We start from the raw sequence: 17,710 nt of genomic DNA on the forward strand, positions 1-17,710 counted from the left end.
ATAGCTGAACAGAAAGCTTAGACATTCCCATTTAGTGCACTTGCTTCTTTGTGAGATTAATTGGTTTCTCTCTTTCCCTCTTCTCCAGTGTGGATTCTTCAAACGCTCTAGGTACGATGACAGTGTTCCCCGATACCATGCTGTAAGGATCCGGAAAGAAGAGCGAGAGATCAAAGATGAAAAGTATATTGATAACCTTGAAAAAAAACAGTGGATCACAAAGTGGAACGAAAATGAAAGCTACTCATAGTGGGGGGCCTAAAAAAAAAAAAAAAAAAAGCTTCACAGTACCCAAACTGCTTTTTCCAACTCAGAAATTCAATTTGGATTTAAAAGCCTGCTCAATCCCTGAGGACTGATTTCAGAGTGACTACACACAGTACGAACCTACAGTTTTAACTGTGGATATTGTTACGTAGCCTAAGGCTCCTATTTTGCACAGCCAAATTTACAACTGTTGAAATGGAGTTTTCTTTAACTGCCTTAATTTAACTTTCTGGGTTGCCTTTGTTTTTGGCATGGCTGACTTACATGTGTTGGGGAAGGGCCTGCCTAGTTGCACTGGGGTGACATCCTCCCTATAGTGCAGGTGAGTGTAGGTGCCTCCTCAGCTACACTAACAGTGGCCGTCCTAACCTCGGGACTGCTGCGCAGACATCCATCACGTTAGCTGTCACACATCACAAGACTATGCCATTGGGGTAGTTGTGTTTCAATGGAAAGTGCTGTCTTAAACTAAATGTGCAATAGAAGGTGATGTTGCCATCCTGCCATCTTTTCCCATTTCCTAGCTGTGTGAATACCTGCTCACGTCAAATGCATACAGGTTTCATTCTCCCGTTCACTAAAACACACAGGTGCAACAGACTTGAATGCTAGTTATACTTATTTGTATATGGTATTTATTTTTTCTTTACAAACCATTTTGTTATTGACTAACAGGCCAAAGAGTCTCCAGTTTACCCTTCAGGTTGGTTTAATCAATCAGCATTAGAGTATGGGAGGTCATCACGTTGACCTAAATTATTATTTTTTTTTTTTTTTGAGACGGAGTCTCGCGCTGTGTCACCCAGGCTGGAGTGCAGTGGTGCGATCTCGGCTCACTGCAAGCTCCGCCTCCCAGGTTCAGGCCATTCTCCTGCCTCAGCCTCCGAGTAGCTGGGACTACAGGCGCCCGCCACCACGCCCGGCTAGTTTTTTGTATTTTTAGTAGAGACGGGGTTTCACCATGTTAGCCAGGATGGTCTCGATCTCCTGACCTCGTGATCCACCCGCCTCGGCCTCCCAAAGTGCTGGGATTACAGGCTTGAGCCACCGCGCCCGGCGACCTAAATTATTTACTACAAAAAGAAAATCTTTATAAATGTACCAGAGTTGTTTTAATAACTTATCTATAAATTATAACCTCTCCTTCATGACAACCTCCACCCCACAACCCAAAAGGTTTAAGAAACAGAATTATAACTGTAAAGATGTTTAATTATTTCAGGCATTGGATATTTTTTAGTTTAGAAGCCTGCGTAATGTTTCTGGATTTCATATTGTAACATTCAGGAATTCTTGGAGAAAATGGGTTTATTCACTGAACTCTAGCGCAGTACTGCTGCAAATACTGTATGTTCAGGACTTGAAAGAAATGGTGAATGCCTATGGTGGATCCAAACCGATCCAGTATAAGACTACTGAATCTGCTACCAAAACAGTGATTCCAGTCAGAGCATCGTGGCTTTTACATTGTTAAATGTTATTGGAACCATTTAATCAGTGAGTCGATACTCCATTTTTTATTTTGTTTCCTCCCCTATCTGTAATCCCAAAATTACTTTGGGACTAATTTAACCAGAACTTTGAATTGTGTTTTTAATTGTAAAAATCGCAGGGGGTGGAATTATCACTCTATACATTCAATAGAGATTGAATTGGATAAGAAACCTGATTTTTTTCTTTTAATTACCATGCTTCACAATGTTAAGTTATATGGGGAGCAACGGCAAACAGGTGCTAATTTGTTTTGGATATAGTATAAACAGTGTCTGTCTTTTGAAAGAACAGAACACAGTTGTAGTGCCACTGTTTTGGGGGGCTTTTTTCTTTTCAGAAATCTTAAACCTTAAGAAACTAAGGACGTTGTTCTGGTTATACTTTGGAATTCTTATTCACAAAATATATTTTGTTTACAAAAATGTCTGTAAATAAAGTCTCAGTTTCTTGCTTGGGGAACTTGTGTCCCTAATGTGTTTAGATTGCTAAGGAGCTGATATTTTGACAGGTTTTAGACCTGTGTTATTTAAAAAAAAGTCCCAAAAAGGGTGTTGGGAGGGTGGTTCAACAAAGAAACAAAGATGTTACGGTGTTCAAATTTATAGTTGTTAAAAATGTCATCTCAAGTCAAGTCACTGGTCTGTTTGCATTTGATACATTTTTATACTAACTAGCATTGTAAAATTATTTCATGATTAGAAATTACCTGTGGATATTTGTATAAAAGTGTGAAATAAATTTTTTATAAAAGTGTTCATTGTTTCATAACAAGCATTGTATATGTGAAGCAAATTATAAATGACAACCCAAATTGTCTATTTCATCAAACGAAAGTTCAGTGTTTTTATTTTTGGTGTCTCATGTAATCTCAGATCAGCCAAAGATATTAATGCCAAAGCAATGGGACTGAGGGTTTTTTCTTTTCACTGTTTAGTTGATCCTCAAGTCTTTAATTTTCCTTACGATTAAAAGAAACCTACAGGTATTTAACAACCTACAAATTGGGAGTTGTCTTTGGATTGAATGTTCCACTTCACTGCCTGTCCTTGTAAGGATAGGGAATTACTTAGCAATGATAACCTGGCATTAAAGTTCTGATGGCTAAGCTGCTTCCTTCTTAGAACACGTTTTGGATGTGGGAGCAGGCTAGCTGTGACATGTGTCATATTAATCACCAGGACTGGTTTGGCAGAATCAACTAATCAGAAAATATTTTCTTTAGCAAAAGATCTTAGATTTGCGTTTTATGAAACTTCTCTAGCTGGATTATCACAACCTAATACAAGAAAATTATATATATGTGTGTATATATGTGTGTGTGTGTGTGTGTATATATATATATATATATAATGCCTAGACAATATAGCATGCCCTGGCCTGAATAAATGTCCAAGATATTAGGTAATAGCTTTCTACTATACTTGGCATTACATAAAATTTTGGCCCTCTTGTTTCTTTGAAGATCAAACAAGTGTTACCACCCAAAGAAACGTGATTGGCACTTCTTAATGATTTGGGCCGGTGGCTGTGAACCTTTTTAGCCTCAATTCACATATTGGATATACCCAGATTAAATCACTACAATAATATGTAATCATCATAACCTCATAGAGCCTATCAGTAGCTGTGGTTTGACTAGGGCTATGGCATAAACGACAGACTGTAAGTCACGGCCCATCCAGTCATAGTGCCTGTGATTCCAGCACTTCCCCTCCCTCAAAAAATACAGGAACGTCTACCAGCAATTGTATTATTACAGGGTTATCCTTGGATCTATTTGGATTCACAGAGGAATCATTGCAAACACTGATACTTCATTATTGATTGCAAATTAGTTGCTGCAAATTCAGTGTGTCATGCATAGTTACGGTTTATGCTTTTCCCTGGTGGCTGAGAATATTCTAGCATGTGGTGTTGACATAAATGGGGAATGCTTTAAAGATTGTCCAGACTGCCAGCTGTGGTGGCTCATGCCTGTAATCCCAGCACTCTGGGAGGCTGAGGTTCCTTGAGACCACAAGTTGAGACCAGCTTGGACAACATGGCAAGACCCCCATCTCTACAAGAAATTTAAAAATTAGCCGGGTATGGTGGTGTGCACCTGTAGTCCTTGCTACTTGGGAGGCTGTGGTGGGAAGATCACTTGAGCCTAGGAGTTTGAGGCTGCAGTGAGCTATGATTGTGCCACTGCACTCTGGCCTGGGCAACAGAATGAGAACCTATCTCTAAAAAAATTGTCCAAACCAGGGAAGTAAGGATAAGATCAAGCCTTCTACTCTAAATGAAAACATCTTATACACTATCCCACAAAAGGACAATGTGGGAAGACAAACTGGGATCGAAAGACTTGTTTTCAAGGACGGAAAGAGATGGTCAGTGGTTGGGTTCCACGTAAGTACATCCACAGGGCTGCGAAAACAGAAATGTGGAAGAGTTGTTTGATCAACTTGGGTAGCATAAAGTAAGTGATTACAGGCAGTTCCTCAAGACCAAAGGACAGGGTCCGACCACTTGGAATGAGGAAAAGGTGAGGGTCAAAGAGGTGAAGAAAATTAACTTCAGAATGATTTCAAAAGAGTGGTTATTGCATGCTAGTGGGCATCTGTTCTTCCCGTAGTTTCTGATTACAGTTAGTAGCCAATAAGTGCTTTTTCTCTCCTGTACCTTAAACCGGTTTTGCCAGCTCCAAAAGGCATCTCATCCAGCTGTTGGAAGGTGGGAGAGCTGTACACTAGGACCTGAGGCCAGGTCTATGGAGGTGCTACCAACAGACCTCATCTAGGAGGAAAATCATGACGGGATTCATAGCCAAATCCTCTTGACTCAGGGTAAATGAACTGTAAAACACAAGCCAGAGGAAGGAAACTGATGTGGTCCAGTGCAAGGGTGGACCAGACACCACAAAGGGCAAAACTAACCAGTAATGGTTGATGATTACACCGGAGTTGAGGGAATCAAGTGGTCAAGTGCAATTTTTATAGCAGTCAGCAAAGTGTAAGTGCCTCAATCTTCTCTTCCCCTGTAGCCATCTCCCAGTTATGCTGCCTGTGCTGGGGTCATGGAAACAGTTCCACGCTAGGAGAGGTCAGATAAATTTCTTACTCTTCAGCCTTCTAGAACATGTGCCAAAAATCTCAAGAAACTACAGGGTCAGAATGTGCTACCTTTGTTATCTCAAAAACCAGCAATTAAGTTTTCAGTTCAACAACCAGTAAGTGGATTTAAGTGAGTGTTCTGTTAAGATTCTGTCATTGTGAGAGGGATGTGATTTAATCATTATTTTCCAGTTGGAAGTAAACAGATGTTTACGGATGTTAAATTAGGCTCTGGGGATATACATAAGACACTGGCTCTGACCTTTTATAGGAAGCTTGTAATCTAAAACTACAGATGGTATTGACAAGCATAAGTGAATTCACTTTTTATAGGTAGCAGAATTTAAAACCTTGAGTTAATATATCAATGATTGACACATAAATTCAATACCTGGCCGGGCGTGGTGGCTCACGCCTGTAATCCTAGCACTTTGGGAGGCCAAGGCAGGCAGATCACATGAGGTCAGGAGTTCAAGACCAGCCTGACTGACATCGTGAAACCCGTTTCTACTAAATACAAAAAATTAGCCAGGTGTGGTGGTGGCACATGCCTCTAATCCCAGCTACTTGGGACTCTGAGGCAGGAGAATCACTTCAACTGGGAGGCAGAGGTTGCAGTGAGCCAAGATTGTGCCACTGCACTCCAGCCTGGGCAACAAGAGCAAAACTCTGTCTCAAAAAAAAAGAAAAAGTCAATACCTGACGCTTTGTGGGTGGAACTTGCCCCTAGAACAACCCCATTCCCAGAAAATTTAGAGTCCTTCTCAACCAGGTCTACACATTTAAATCACCAAAGAAATACATACTTCTTAAAATCCTGATGGCTAGACAATCTGCCACACTGAGTACATGAGAATCTGAGTGCAAGACCCAGGAATTAGCACTGCTTAAAGCTCCCCAGCTGACCTGTAAAGTGCAGCCAGGATTGAGAACTGCTTTAGAGATTATTGGATGTTGTGAATATTTATCAAAATAATATGCTCACTGTGTGAAATGCCTCATTCCTGTTTGTGGTACTTCCACTGCACCAGTAACAGGAGCTGAGAAGCTAGAGATGCATTTGCTATAGGCAGGGAGGCAGCTGAGCAGTGCATAAGGGCATGGCTCTGGAGCCATGTTGCAGGTGTGAATTAGCTTCACCTCTTAGAACATAACCTTGGGTGGGTTACTGATATCTCTGTGCCCAGTTTCTCGGCCTATGAAATAAGATTGGTTACAGTACTCAGAGGTTCTTTTTTTTTGAAATGGAATTTTACTCTTGTTGCCCAGACGGGAGTGCAATGGCGTGATCTTGGCTCAGTGTAACCTCTGCCTTCTGGGTTCAAGTGATTCTCCTGTATCAGCCTCCCGAATAACTGGGATTATAGGCGCCTGCCACCATGTGTGGCTAATTTTTTGTGTTTTTAGTAGAGATGGGGTTTTGCCACGTTGGCCAGGCTGGTCTCGAACTCCTGACCTCAGGTGATCCACCCCTGTTTGGTATCCCAAAGTGCTGGGATTACAGGTGTGAGCCACTGCACCCAGTCCAGAGGTTCTTGTAAAGAGGAAACTGGACCATCTGGAAGTGCTTATTAAATGTTAGTTACTTTTATATTTACCCTTGTTTATTATATAGAACTATAAAATGTTAAAATGGGAAGGAAGCATGGAAATCTAGTTTTACTTCCTCATTTCACAGATGGGGAGATAGTTTATTTTTATTGTCACAGGAAGCTTCTGTCTCCTCATTCTTCAGTGTCTACCAACTTAAGTCTTATTAGTGGGTGTTAAAACTAGAAAAAAAAAAAAAAGGTGAACTAACTCTTTAAAGTCCTTATTAACATAGATCATTTTGAATGACAAGAGTGACCTTATTTCTATGTTAAATTCTGTTTCTGCCCTTAATACAGTGACCATAATGCTGTCTTTGGTTGGCGTCAGAAAGACGACATGTTAAGATAATGAAAAAAGCATCTTGAAATTGCTACGTACTGATTCTTTGTGTTGTTTTCTCCCCAACATGAAAGAGTGTGAAAAGACAGATTCTCTCTGTGAACCTTTTCTCAGAGTTCTTTATACACCATTGATTTCTTTGGTTTCCTTTAGTGGGAAGGCAAGCCGCAGTTTTACTCCTTATTACCTTTACTGCTGTGCAGAAGAGGAAATGCTCACAGAGCTCATCTTGCACCTCAGTTACACCATGTGTGTTAAGACCAGAATTCGTTACTCGAAGAACAGATTTGAAAACTCCTGCCTCCCACATGTCACAATAATGCATGGACTGAAAGACTATGTAAAGGCAAAAAACATATGTATACATGCATTCTTCCCTAGGAAGACTGAGGGACTACCTGATGCCAAGGTGTCCTCAAATTGCTGATGGAACTGAAGTTCTGAGGTTCCTACCTAACTGAGGAAGTCACTGGTGGTCAGGAAATCTCAATTAGAGAAGTTAAGTGCAGTCTTTCTCAAAATTTAACATGCCTAAGACTCACCTGAAGATCTTGTTAAGATTCAGATTCTGATTTAAACAGTCTGGGAAAGAGCCTGAGCGTCTACATTTCTAACAAGCTCCAGGTGCTACAGTACTATTGATCTATGGATTACTCTTTGGGTATCAAGGTCTCTAGAGTCAGTCTTTATTCAAGTCCCTACTGTGTCACTTTTTACTGTATGACCTGGGCAAGTTTAAATGCCTGATGCTTTAATTCCTTCACCTGTAAAATGGTATAAGTAAGATTATAACCTAGGCTGCCAAGGAATATACACCAACTTATATACCTCTCCACAACTTCCAAATCCCTAACATGCTCAAATGTGTGAATAAAGACTGACTGGGGTGCAGTTAAGTCTTTGGTTTATGTAAATACATAGCTTTCACTGTCTTGACAGGATAGCTGACGTTTATTGTAGGCTACTCTTATAGGCCATACTTTTAAGATTCCTGCCCTGTGAGAAGTAAAATCCCATGACAGTGAATAGCATTACAACGGAATGGGAAACAATGTGCCAGTTCTAGTAGCTGACCCATAGAAGCAGTAACATGTTGATCTGGTTATAAAGACTTCTCTAAATCAGTAACAAAACAAAAACATTGAAAAGGTTCAGGCTGACTCAAAGAGAAGCTTTTGCAATTTGACATTTCCTTTCTCAAGCAGCAATTATTCAGTGTTTCTTTGCCTGTGCCCACCACGAACAACCCAAGTACTCATGCCAGAAAACAAACACACATAAATTAATAAAACTCCTAAGCCACTGTGATACGTATCTGTGGAACAGCTGGCTCTATTCCACACTTTTTCTAGTTGGAAGGGCTGAGGGGCTAAAAATACCTTCCCAGACTCCCTTGCAGCTAGGGTTGTACATATGAATGAATTTATTTAGAGACAGGGTCTCACTTAGTAGCCCAGGCTGGAGTGTAGTGGTGCAACCTTGGCTCACTGCAACCTCCGCCTCCTGAGTTCTAGTGATTCTCTCACCTCAGCCTCCCAAGTGGCAAGTAGCTGCAATTACAGGCACCCACCACCCTGCACGGCCATCTTTGTATTTTTAGTAGAGATGGGAGTTTCAGCATGTTGGCCAAGCTGGTCTCAAAGTCCTGACCTCAAGTGATCTGCCTGCCATAGCCTCCCAAAGTGCTGGGATTACAACAGTGAGCCACTGCACCCGGCTGAAATAAATTTAATTCTATGACTTGCATACCTGTTCACTTGAGATCTGAAAGATGGACTCATGGTGGCTGTTTCTCCTAGCAAGCATGGCATGGAGCCCCACGATTCAATGTTGAGTGTCTTCCAGCTTTCTGAGCCATCATCAGAGAAGGACTGTGACCTCTTGATTCCGTTTTCCTGACCTTGGATTACAACTTCAAGTATCTGCCTTCAATCCTATTTTGAAAAATAAAAATGAAATCCTAAGCCCCCCAACCAAATAAATGGACCCCCTCTTTCCCATAGGGACCCCAGAGTAATTTTGAAAACCCTCTGAGTTTAAGGGATGCTGCATCTCCCTTTTGTGGTTTTGACACAACTGACCAGCATTCCTTCTTGATAAGAGACCACTGAAGTAGCTCTGGCTAGTCTACATGTGACTCATGAAGGGGCATGAAGCTCCATTGCATATGTGTACATTTCTCCTTTTGTAAATATTCATGATTCTTATTGCTGGCCACTCTGTTCAGCATAGACTACTGTTCCCTTTGCCCCTCCCTCAAAGTATCTGTTTCTAGCTCCTGGCCAGAGGCTATCCTTCCCAGTGTCAGAATGGTCACCCTGCCAGCTGCAAGCTTTTATGAAAAATAAAGCTCTCCTTTCCAAATTTATAAGCTTTGTAACCAACCAATGGGTTTTTGCCTACTGCCCAGATAGAGCCCAATTTATCAAGACAGGGGATTACAATAGAGAAAGAGTTTAATGCATGCCTGTGGGGATTCAATCAGGATAGTGGGGAAAGATGCTTAAGCTCTCTTGGAAGAGAGATGGCAAACCTTCTTGGAAGGCCTGGGAGAGATGCATAAGCTCCAGTAATAAACTTGGCTGAAGGCAGCCTTGTCCCCCTTAAGTAAATTAAAGTAGAAACAAAGGAATGTGGGGAGTTTATCTAACTACCTTGTTTATTCATGCAGTCCTAAGACTAACCTTTGATTTACCATGGGTGCTTAACTCCTTTCTACTCAGGAGGTCCACAAGGTCAATTACCCTTCAGTGGTGTTTACTCATGACCTTTGTCAATTTACTGAATAAATGCAAGTCTGGCTGACTGACTGATCAAGGACGCAGTTGCAACTGTTTACAGCACTCTGCTTGGAATCTGTAAGCAGCCTATATGCTCAGCTGGACTGGCAAAGCAGAATATCTGTGTGTCAGTGTACTTTATTCATCCGTTGTTGGGTCTGATGCCCCGTGTGGGGATTGCTGCGAAGGGAGCGCGACGGACTCCCAGAAATGAAGGTGGAGAGGACGGCGTGGTCAAGTCAGTAAAACAGTGAGTCATTGGTGCCCGCTTGGGATTACCAAGTTTGGTGGGGGATTGTTCAGGCTGAGATTTCATCATAGGACAACAGTTATCAGTTCAACAGAGACAGTATATAAAAGTGTTGAAATAGTTACTTAAGGCTAGGGGAGCATCAGTTTTGTAGGCTCAATTAAGAGACCTAATGCAAACTGTTGTCTCACTTAATCCATGGTTCCCAGAAGGACCGCTAAATGTAGACGTCTGGGAAGAAGTGGGGAGAAATCTTAAACAACGTTATGCACAAAGGCAAAGCGTCCCAGGAACAGCTTTTAACGCTATGGGGTTTAATTAGAGCAGCCCTGGTTCTGTTATACACGGAAGAGCCTAAAAAGGGGAAGGAGGAAGAACCATCTTATCGCCTCCTCTCCCCTCAGCCCTGATACCAGGCCAAAATAACAAAGAGGAAACAGAGGTTGTGCCTGAGCCACCTCCTCCAATAGATAAGAAAAAGAAAAAGAAAAAAAAAAAAGCTGTGAAACCCTGTCTTAAGCAGGCAGCATTAAAAGGGGAGCTCTTAGCCTGCCCAGAAATGCAAAATCAGCAAGGCAATCAGGTACCTAAAGAGTTGTTTAAAAAAAAAAAAAAAAAGCATTAGAGGCTAAAGCCAGGCGGTCAAGCGAGCAGTAAGCAGAAGGAGAGGCTCAGCAGCAAGGAAGTTCGCGAAACCAGAGCCAGTAAGTGCTCCTGGGAACTCTGTCCACACGGAGGCAGCGACAACAAAGAGCCAGGCCCAGCACTCCGAAGTTAGCCTGTTAGGGAGAGGCCAGGAAGCGCACGCGGGAAAGTCGGCCCAGCGGGCAATAGCCACCTGGCAGCAAGGGTAGGAAGTGTCACACGCGAAAAGCGGCCCAAGAAAAAGCAGTGCCTTTGCAAGCGCAAGGTAGCCGCCACCCCAGGACCTGCCTGCTCAGCTCTCCAGCTCTGCAGGCGGCCCATGGCAAAATTTCATGTGCTCCTTGTAGACGAGACACATCCCAAATTATAATTCTATGCTAAGATTTAAGTAAAATTTCAGAATTTGAAAAACCTCTTCTGATAATGCCCACTGTTACCTCTCTCTTACCCCTAAGGTGACTCTCTCCAAATCCAATTTAAGTAAAACAGTAACCTCTAAAGGGAGAGAAGTTACCAACGGCCCTTAGTTAAGGAGCAATTAAAGCAAACTTTACTCCAGAAAAAACAAAAAACTTCCTGATTACAAGGTTATTCATTTTATGGATAATATTCTACTAACAGCCCTTGGAATTGGCCCATTTTCGTCATTCTCAAAAAGTCTGGGAAATGAAGACTTTTGCATTACTTACATGCCATCAATGCTAATTTACAGCCTATGGGACCCCTTCAACAGGGCCACTCATCCCCCATGGCGATTCCTCAAGATTGACCTATAATCATTATTGACTTAAAAGATTTTTATCAATTCCTCTAGCAGAACAGGACAGATAAAAATTTGCGTTTACAATACCAGATATCAATAATGAAAAGCCAGCTTGTCAATTTCATTGGAAAGTGCTTCCTCCAGGAATGCTAAACAGTCCTACCATGTGTCAGTATCATGTAAATCAAGCTTTGCTCCCTAGTAGAAAAGAATTTCCTGATTGCAAGATTATTCATTTTATGGATGATATTCATGATATTCTACTAGCAGCCCGAACAGAGCCAATACTTTTAAATTTATATTCCTCTGTCATAAAGAATTCAGAGCTAAGAGGTTAAATCATTGCACCTAAGAAAGTACAAATGTCCTCTCCTTGGAAATATCTTGGGTACGTACTAACTTCCTGGTCAGTAAGACCTCAAAAGGTTAAATTAAATACTAGCAACTTATACGCCTTAAATGATTATCAGAAATTATTGGGTGATATTACCTAGCTCCACCCCACTTTGAGGATTCCTACTGATTAACTACAAAATATGTTTTCTATCTTAAAGGGCAATCCGGCCCTGGATTCTCCCAGATAGTTAACCCCTGCAGAAAAAAGGGAAACTGAGAAAATAGAGCACGCCATCTCTCAGAGGCAGCTAGATTGCATTGATCCATGGTATTCAATTCAGTTGTTTATTTTTCCCACCAAACACCCCCCCTACAGGGTTAATAGGACAGATAACCCCAGGGCTATGCTTTCTAGAATGGGTTTTTTGCTCACATACCAGGACTAAAACACTATCTCCGTATATTCATCAATTCAGGCTGTAAATTATGCAATCAGTTGCTAGGTTATGACCCTGATGTCATCAGCATTCCTTTAAGCAAAAAGCAGTGCGAATCAGTATTGTCCTTATCGACAGATCTGCAAATAGTTTTCTCTGATTATATAGGACAAATAGAACAATGCTTCCTGCTGATAAACAACTTCATTTCTTATCTCATACGCAGGTAATATTACCCACAAAAATAGTTCACTCCCCCATACCTAATGCTCTACCAGTGTTCACTGATGGGTTTGGTAAACATGGAAAAGCGGCAGCCTTGTGGAGACTACACAATTCAATCACTCGATCTGGGTTTACTAGCAATCAGAGAGCTGACACTGGGGCTCTGATACTTCCACGGCCTTGGAAACTTTTTCCACTCAGCCCATAAATATTTTAAGTGACTCGGCTTACTCAGTATATTTGCTACAAAATCTTGAAACAGCTTTAATTAAGTCCACTCTGGAGCCAGCCCTGTGTGCTCTTTTTCTCTGACTTCAGCAATTGCTAGATCAGCATACACACCCTCTTTTTATTACACACATTCGAGCCCACAGCTCTCTGCCTGGCTCATTGGCTTATGGCAATGAACAAGCAGACCTTCAGGTTATGACATCACTGCTTGAGCAAGCCACCCAATCGCATCAATTTTTCCACCAAAATTACGGAAACTTATCTAAAGAATTTCAACATATACAAAGGCTGGCTAAACAAATTATCCTACAATGCCCAGATTGCCAGCTCACAGGCACATCACATCCCCTCCTTCCACAGGTATTAACCCTAGAGGACTAGAACCTAACCAGTTATGACAAACAGATGTTACACACGTCCCTAACTTTGGAAAACTTAGATACGTACATGCATCTGTTGATACCAACACCCATCTAATTAGTGTACATGCCCTTCCTGGAGAGTCTACTCGGTATGTCATTAAACATCGTCTTTTAAGTTTTGCATTTACGGGATGGCCCACAAAAATTAAAATGGATAATGGTCCAGCTTATGCCAGCTCACAATTTCAACAATTTTGTCACATGTGGAATATCCAACATTCCACAGGGATCCCATATAACCCCCAAGGATAAGCAATAGAACGTGCCCACTCTTAAAAGTATGCTCAAAAAAACAGGAAAGAAGGAGTATGGGTAAAAGACCCTGCAACACTATTGGCACAAGCCTTATTTGCCTTTAACTTTTTAAATTTAGATGACAAATTTCAATCAGCTGTAGAAAAGCACGTTGCTAAAACCTCTCAAAGCATAAAACCTGCAGTTTGATGGAAAGATGTAAATAGTAATGTGGTCCAAATGAATTATTAACATGGGGAAGACAGTATGCTTGTGTTCACACCCCCTCAGGTCCTCTTTGGATTCCAGCATGACACATCAAACCATACCATGGCATGGCTAGGACCCAACCCGGTACCAGAAATGAAGGAGTTAACCCTACAAGACCCACAGACCCAGAAGATGCGGCTTCCGTGGATGACACAAGCCCCAGATGTTACCTGGGGGATGCTGAAGAGGACAACTCAGGAGGCTGAACAAATGCTCCAGACACAGACAGCATTTACTCCAGATAATTTGTTTCTTGCTATGCTTTCTGTTGTACATTGCAACTCACGTAGGGTATTAATCCTTTTTATGCTCTCGCTTTGTTTGCAACCTGTACCTGCTACACTCTTTTGGGCTCGTATCTTAGACCTGCCTTTCTTTTGCCCTGTCACCTGGGCAGACACTCCCTTCCCAGCCTTTAATAATGTGACTACTTGGCTAGGAGGGATAGATTTACTCCCAGTGGGGTCCCCTCAATAATGGCACACATTGGACTAAAGTGCCAAATAACACTACATAACACTCCACTATCCTCCCACTGTGTGTAAGTTATAAAGGTTCTAACCCTTACTGTGTACCTGTACCTGCCCAAAAACAAGTATGGCTACATCATGGCAAAGGAAATGCCTTAACATTCTTTGCTGCAGGTAGCCTCAAACCAGGCAATGCAATCAATGCTGCTTTCCCAAACATTCCTTCCAGTGCTAAAGAACAAAGCCAGAAAAGTAATGGATTCCACTTTAGCTGGAATGTCCGTCATGGGAAACAAGCCCACAGCCTCCAGTTAGGCAACTATAACATCTTAGACTGAAGCCCCCATGGCCGATTGCAGGGCAGCCTTACTAATGTCTTCGTCCATTATAGCATCAATCACAGTTTCATAGCCACGTCTTGTTCCCCTATATTTTGGGCCAACGGGGGAATGGGATATCCCAGACCCCAGGTAAAGTCCATGCCAACCCAAGGCACCTTATGGTGCCTGGGACATCTCAGCACCTCCCTTAACATCTGGCATGGGACATATCATAATTCCAGTCATAACTATACTATAACCTTTATTCATAATCACACTCATCAGTGCCTGATTTGCACTACCCATCCATATGTTTTCCTTATGGGAAAAAACATTTCCATTATACCCCAAAACTCCATGTTTATAACCCAGGTGCAGGGATAGGCTGGTTTTCCTCATATATCACTAACCACAATACATCTAATTTAAAAATCACTAGTATTATGGTATTAAGGAGACAATCTGAGGCATTTCTACCAGTCAGTTTGACACACGATTGGCAAGGTTCCCTGCCCTTGCCACGTTAGAACGTCCTCTGTCCCAGGTCAGACACAAAAGATTCATAGTACACTTATGGCCTTTATAATCTCAGCCATAGTCATCCTGGCAACCGCTAGTGTTGCTGTTGCATCTACTACTGAGTCAATATAAACTGCTAGCTTTGTAGATAATCTGGCCAAAAATGTGTCTGATGAACTTCTCTTACAGCAATGTATGGATCAAAAGATACCTGCATGACTGTAAGCCCTTGAGGCTGCCTTAGAATATGTGGGGGAGTGACAAGATGCACTGGCATTCCAACAGCAATTAAACTGTGACTGGGGCATAAACATATCTGTGTCACTTCTCTACCTTGGAATCAATCAATACATAGTTGGGATGAGGTAAAACACCACCACTGGAGAATGTTTCATGACAATTTAACAGCAGACATAAAGCAACCTAAAACTAAAATTTTAGAATCCCTTCACACCATATACCTACACACCCAACAGCCATATAGAAGGGTGTGCAAGATCATCTCTCCTGGTTAGACCCCCACTCCTGGGGGTCACTCTTTGACTGGAAAAGAATGTTGCTAATTATACTCATGATTGTATTATGTTATTTGCTAATTCTAGGATGCAAAGCCAGAATAAGAGCAATAACCGCCACACCGGACAAACCTGTTGTTGCATACATGTACACTCTCCAGTCAAAAAGACCTGATGCAGAAAACAAAAAAGGGGGAAATGTGGGTGTTCAGTCAGCATGGTGGGGAAAATTATAAGACGCAAACCTTCTTGGAAGGTCTGAGGTGTCTGCATAAGCTCCAGTAATGAACTTGGCTGAGGGCAGCCTTGTCCCCTTAAATAAATTAGAGTAGAAACAAAGGAATGTGGAGAGTTTATTTAACTAGCTTGTTTACTCATGTGGTCCTAAGACTAGCCTTTGATTTACTGTGGGTGCTTAATTGCTTTCTGCTCAGGAGGTCCACAATGTCAATTACTCTCTAGTGGTGTTTACTCACAACCTTTGTCAATTAACCTTTACTGAATAAATGCAAGTCTCTCTGATTGAGGCCATGGTCGCATCTATTGATAGCACTCTTCTTGGAATCTGTAAGTGGCCTGTATGCTCAGCTGGACTGGCAAAGCAGCGTATCTGTGTCAGTGTACTTTATTCATCCGTTGGTGGATCAGTGTCTGCAGGACATACCCCTGCACATGCCCAGTCAGCCAAAGGGGAGATCAGAGTCATTATTCAAATCAGTCTCTCCAAAAATTCGAAGACTGAAGTTTTTTAAGGATAATTTGGTGGGCAGGGGATTAGAGAGTGGAGAGTGCTGATTGGTTGGGTCAGAGATGAAATCATAGTGGGTTGAAACAGGTTCTTCTTCTTGTCTTCTGTTCCTGGATGGGATCACAGAACTGCTTGAACCAGATTACTGGTCTGAGTGACAACAGCTGGTGCACCAGAATGCAAGGTCTCAAAAATATCTCAAATACCAACATTAGGTTTTACAATAGTGATGTTATCTCTAGGAGCAACTGGGGAAGTCGGGAATCTTATGGCCTCTATGGACTGTGATCTCCAGGTTATATGTAGGTTCTAAGTTATACCGAGGGCTTGAGAAATACCCTGAGAGATGTGGGCCATAAGGCTGCACCACTGTCACTCTAGATGAAAACCAGTGTTCCAAACCAAGGAATGATTTCTTTTATTAAGGCCTTAATGGCTTCAGAAGCTCTTTCTGTCCAACAAAGAAAAGCCCCAAACCGAGGTATCCACAAACAAGAGTAGGTATTTCAAGTTACCTGCTATCCTTGACATCATAGTAAAATCAATTTGCCAGTTCTCTGTTGTTCCTTCACCCCTGGTCTGAACACCTGTGTTAAGTGGGGAGGGCTAGTTTTGGTGTTGTTCTGGGCAAAGAGACATTTTTCTATAACCTTCCGAATGGTCCTGTTTGTACGTGAACCAGCAATGTATTTTTTTATCCAATTGGAGAGTGGCATCCCTACCACACTGGGTGGAGTCATGATTACATTCAACAATGTCATTCCTAAGATATTCCGGTGCCAGAATTGTTCCTCTCTCATTGTATATCCATCCATCCTGAGTCCTCTGATTGGGGTCAAAACCCCAATCGAGTGCTCTTTTTAGGTACTCATCTGAGTATATGGGAGGCTCAGGGCCACAGTCTATTTTAGGTAGCAAAGGTATCAATAGCATTTTGGGGCCTTTTTCCTTACTATTTTCTTCATGGCCTCATCTATGCAATATTGTCCTTTACCACCAAACTCTGCTGGTGCCCAAGTTACTTCCTCTGTGCTAAAATGGCATTTAATAGGACTACAGTTTCTCTAGCATGTTTTTAATTATCAGAGGTTAGTAGTCCCATTTTCTTCCAGATGGCCTCATGAGCATGAAAAACAGAGAAAGCATATCTAGAGTCTGTGTACATGGCCACTTGTGCTCATTTACCTAGAAGGAAGGTTCCAATGAGGGCTCTGAGCTCCCTTTTCGGTGCTGATGTTCTGGAGGGCTCTGGTTTCTAAAGTCTGTCAGTGGGTTACCACCACACACCTAGCTTTCTATTGTCCCTGGCCCATAAAGCTGTTCCTGTCAGTGAACATCTCTAGGTCTGGGCTGTCTAGGGGTACGTCTGTCAGGTCTGGCCAGCTGGAATGAACTTCTTCGATTGTTTGTAGATAGCTGTGCACAAGTTCAGATGGCATTTGATGAAGCAGGGGGCAGGACTAAGAGTAGAGATGGCCCTTCAGCATTACATTTGGGTTGTCTGAAAGGATGACCTGACACCTGCAGAGTCTCCCAGAAGTCGGCCAGTATCCTCCCTTCTGTTCCAGCAAGGGGAGCACACAGTGGGGTGGGTGCACTGTGGTTGGTTGGCCTGATGTAAACTTTTCTGCTTCCTGGAGAAGGTCACAAGTGGCAGCAACAGCCCAAATGCAAGGAGATCATCCTTTTGTGACAATGTCCAATTGCTTTAAGAAACAAGCAATGGGTCTTTTAATATTTCCTAGGTCCTGAGTTAA

The 17,710-nt window shown here is 42.1% G+C and overlaps 1 protein-coding gene and 2 long non-coding RNA genes across 5 annotated transcripts in view; 2 read left to right on the forward strand and 1 right to left on the reverse strand.

Moving 5' to 3' along the window:
* ITGA6 (integrin subunit alpha 6) overlaps nt 1–487 on the forward strand; it is a 78,256-nt gene extending 77,769 nt beyond the window's left edge. Inside the window, exon 25 of one of the 2 annotated variants that reach the window (XM_031651360.1) lies at nt 89–487. In XM_031651360.1, the coding sequence (XP_031507220.1) occupies nt 89–250 (162 nt within the window). In that variant the 3' untranslated portion in view covers nt 251–487. The remainder of the gene's footprint in view (nt 1–88) is intronic. The other variant, XM_031651361.1, reaches the window with a different exon arrangement.
* Nucleotides 32–17,710, reverse strand: part of LOC116269161 — a 41,462-nt gene continuing 23,783 nt past the window's right edge. For both annotated transcript variants that reach the window (XR_004176564.1, XR_004176563.1), the window contains 3 exons: nt 8,538–8,722; nt 4,426–4,598; nt 32–140 (listed from right to left, as the gene is read on the reverse strand). This is a non-coding gene — a long non-coding RNA (uncharacterized LOC116269161). The remainder of the gene's footprint in view (nt 141–4,425; nt 4,599–8,537; nt 8,723–17,710) is intronic.
* LOC116269162 lies at nt 8,722–15,727 on the forward strand. The gene is made up of 2 exons (XR_004176566.1): nt 8,722–9,818; nt 13,403–15,727. It is a non-coding gene; the product is annotated as an uncharacterized LOC116269162 (long non-coding RNA).

This window comes from Papio anubis, chromosome 10 (assembly GCF_008728515.1).
Source record: "Papio anubis isolate 15944 chromosome 10, Panubis1.0, whole genome shotgun sequence".
Taxonomy (NCBI): domain Eukaryota; kingdom Metazoa; phylum Chordata; class Mammalia; order Primates; family Cercopithecidae; genus Papio; species Papio anubis.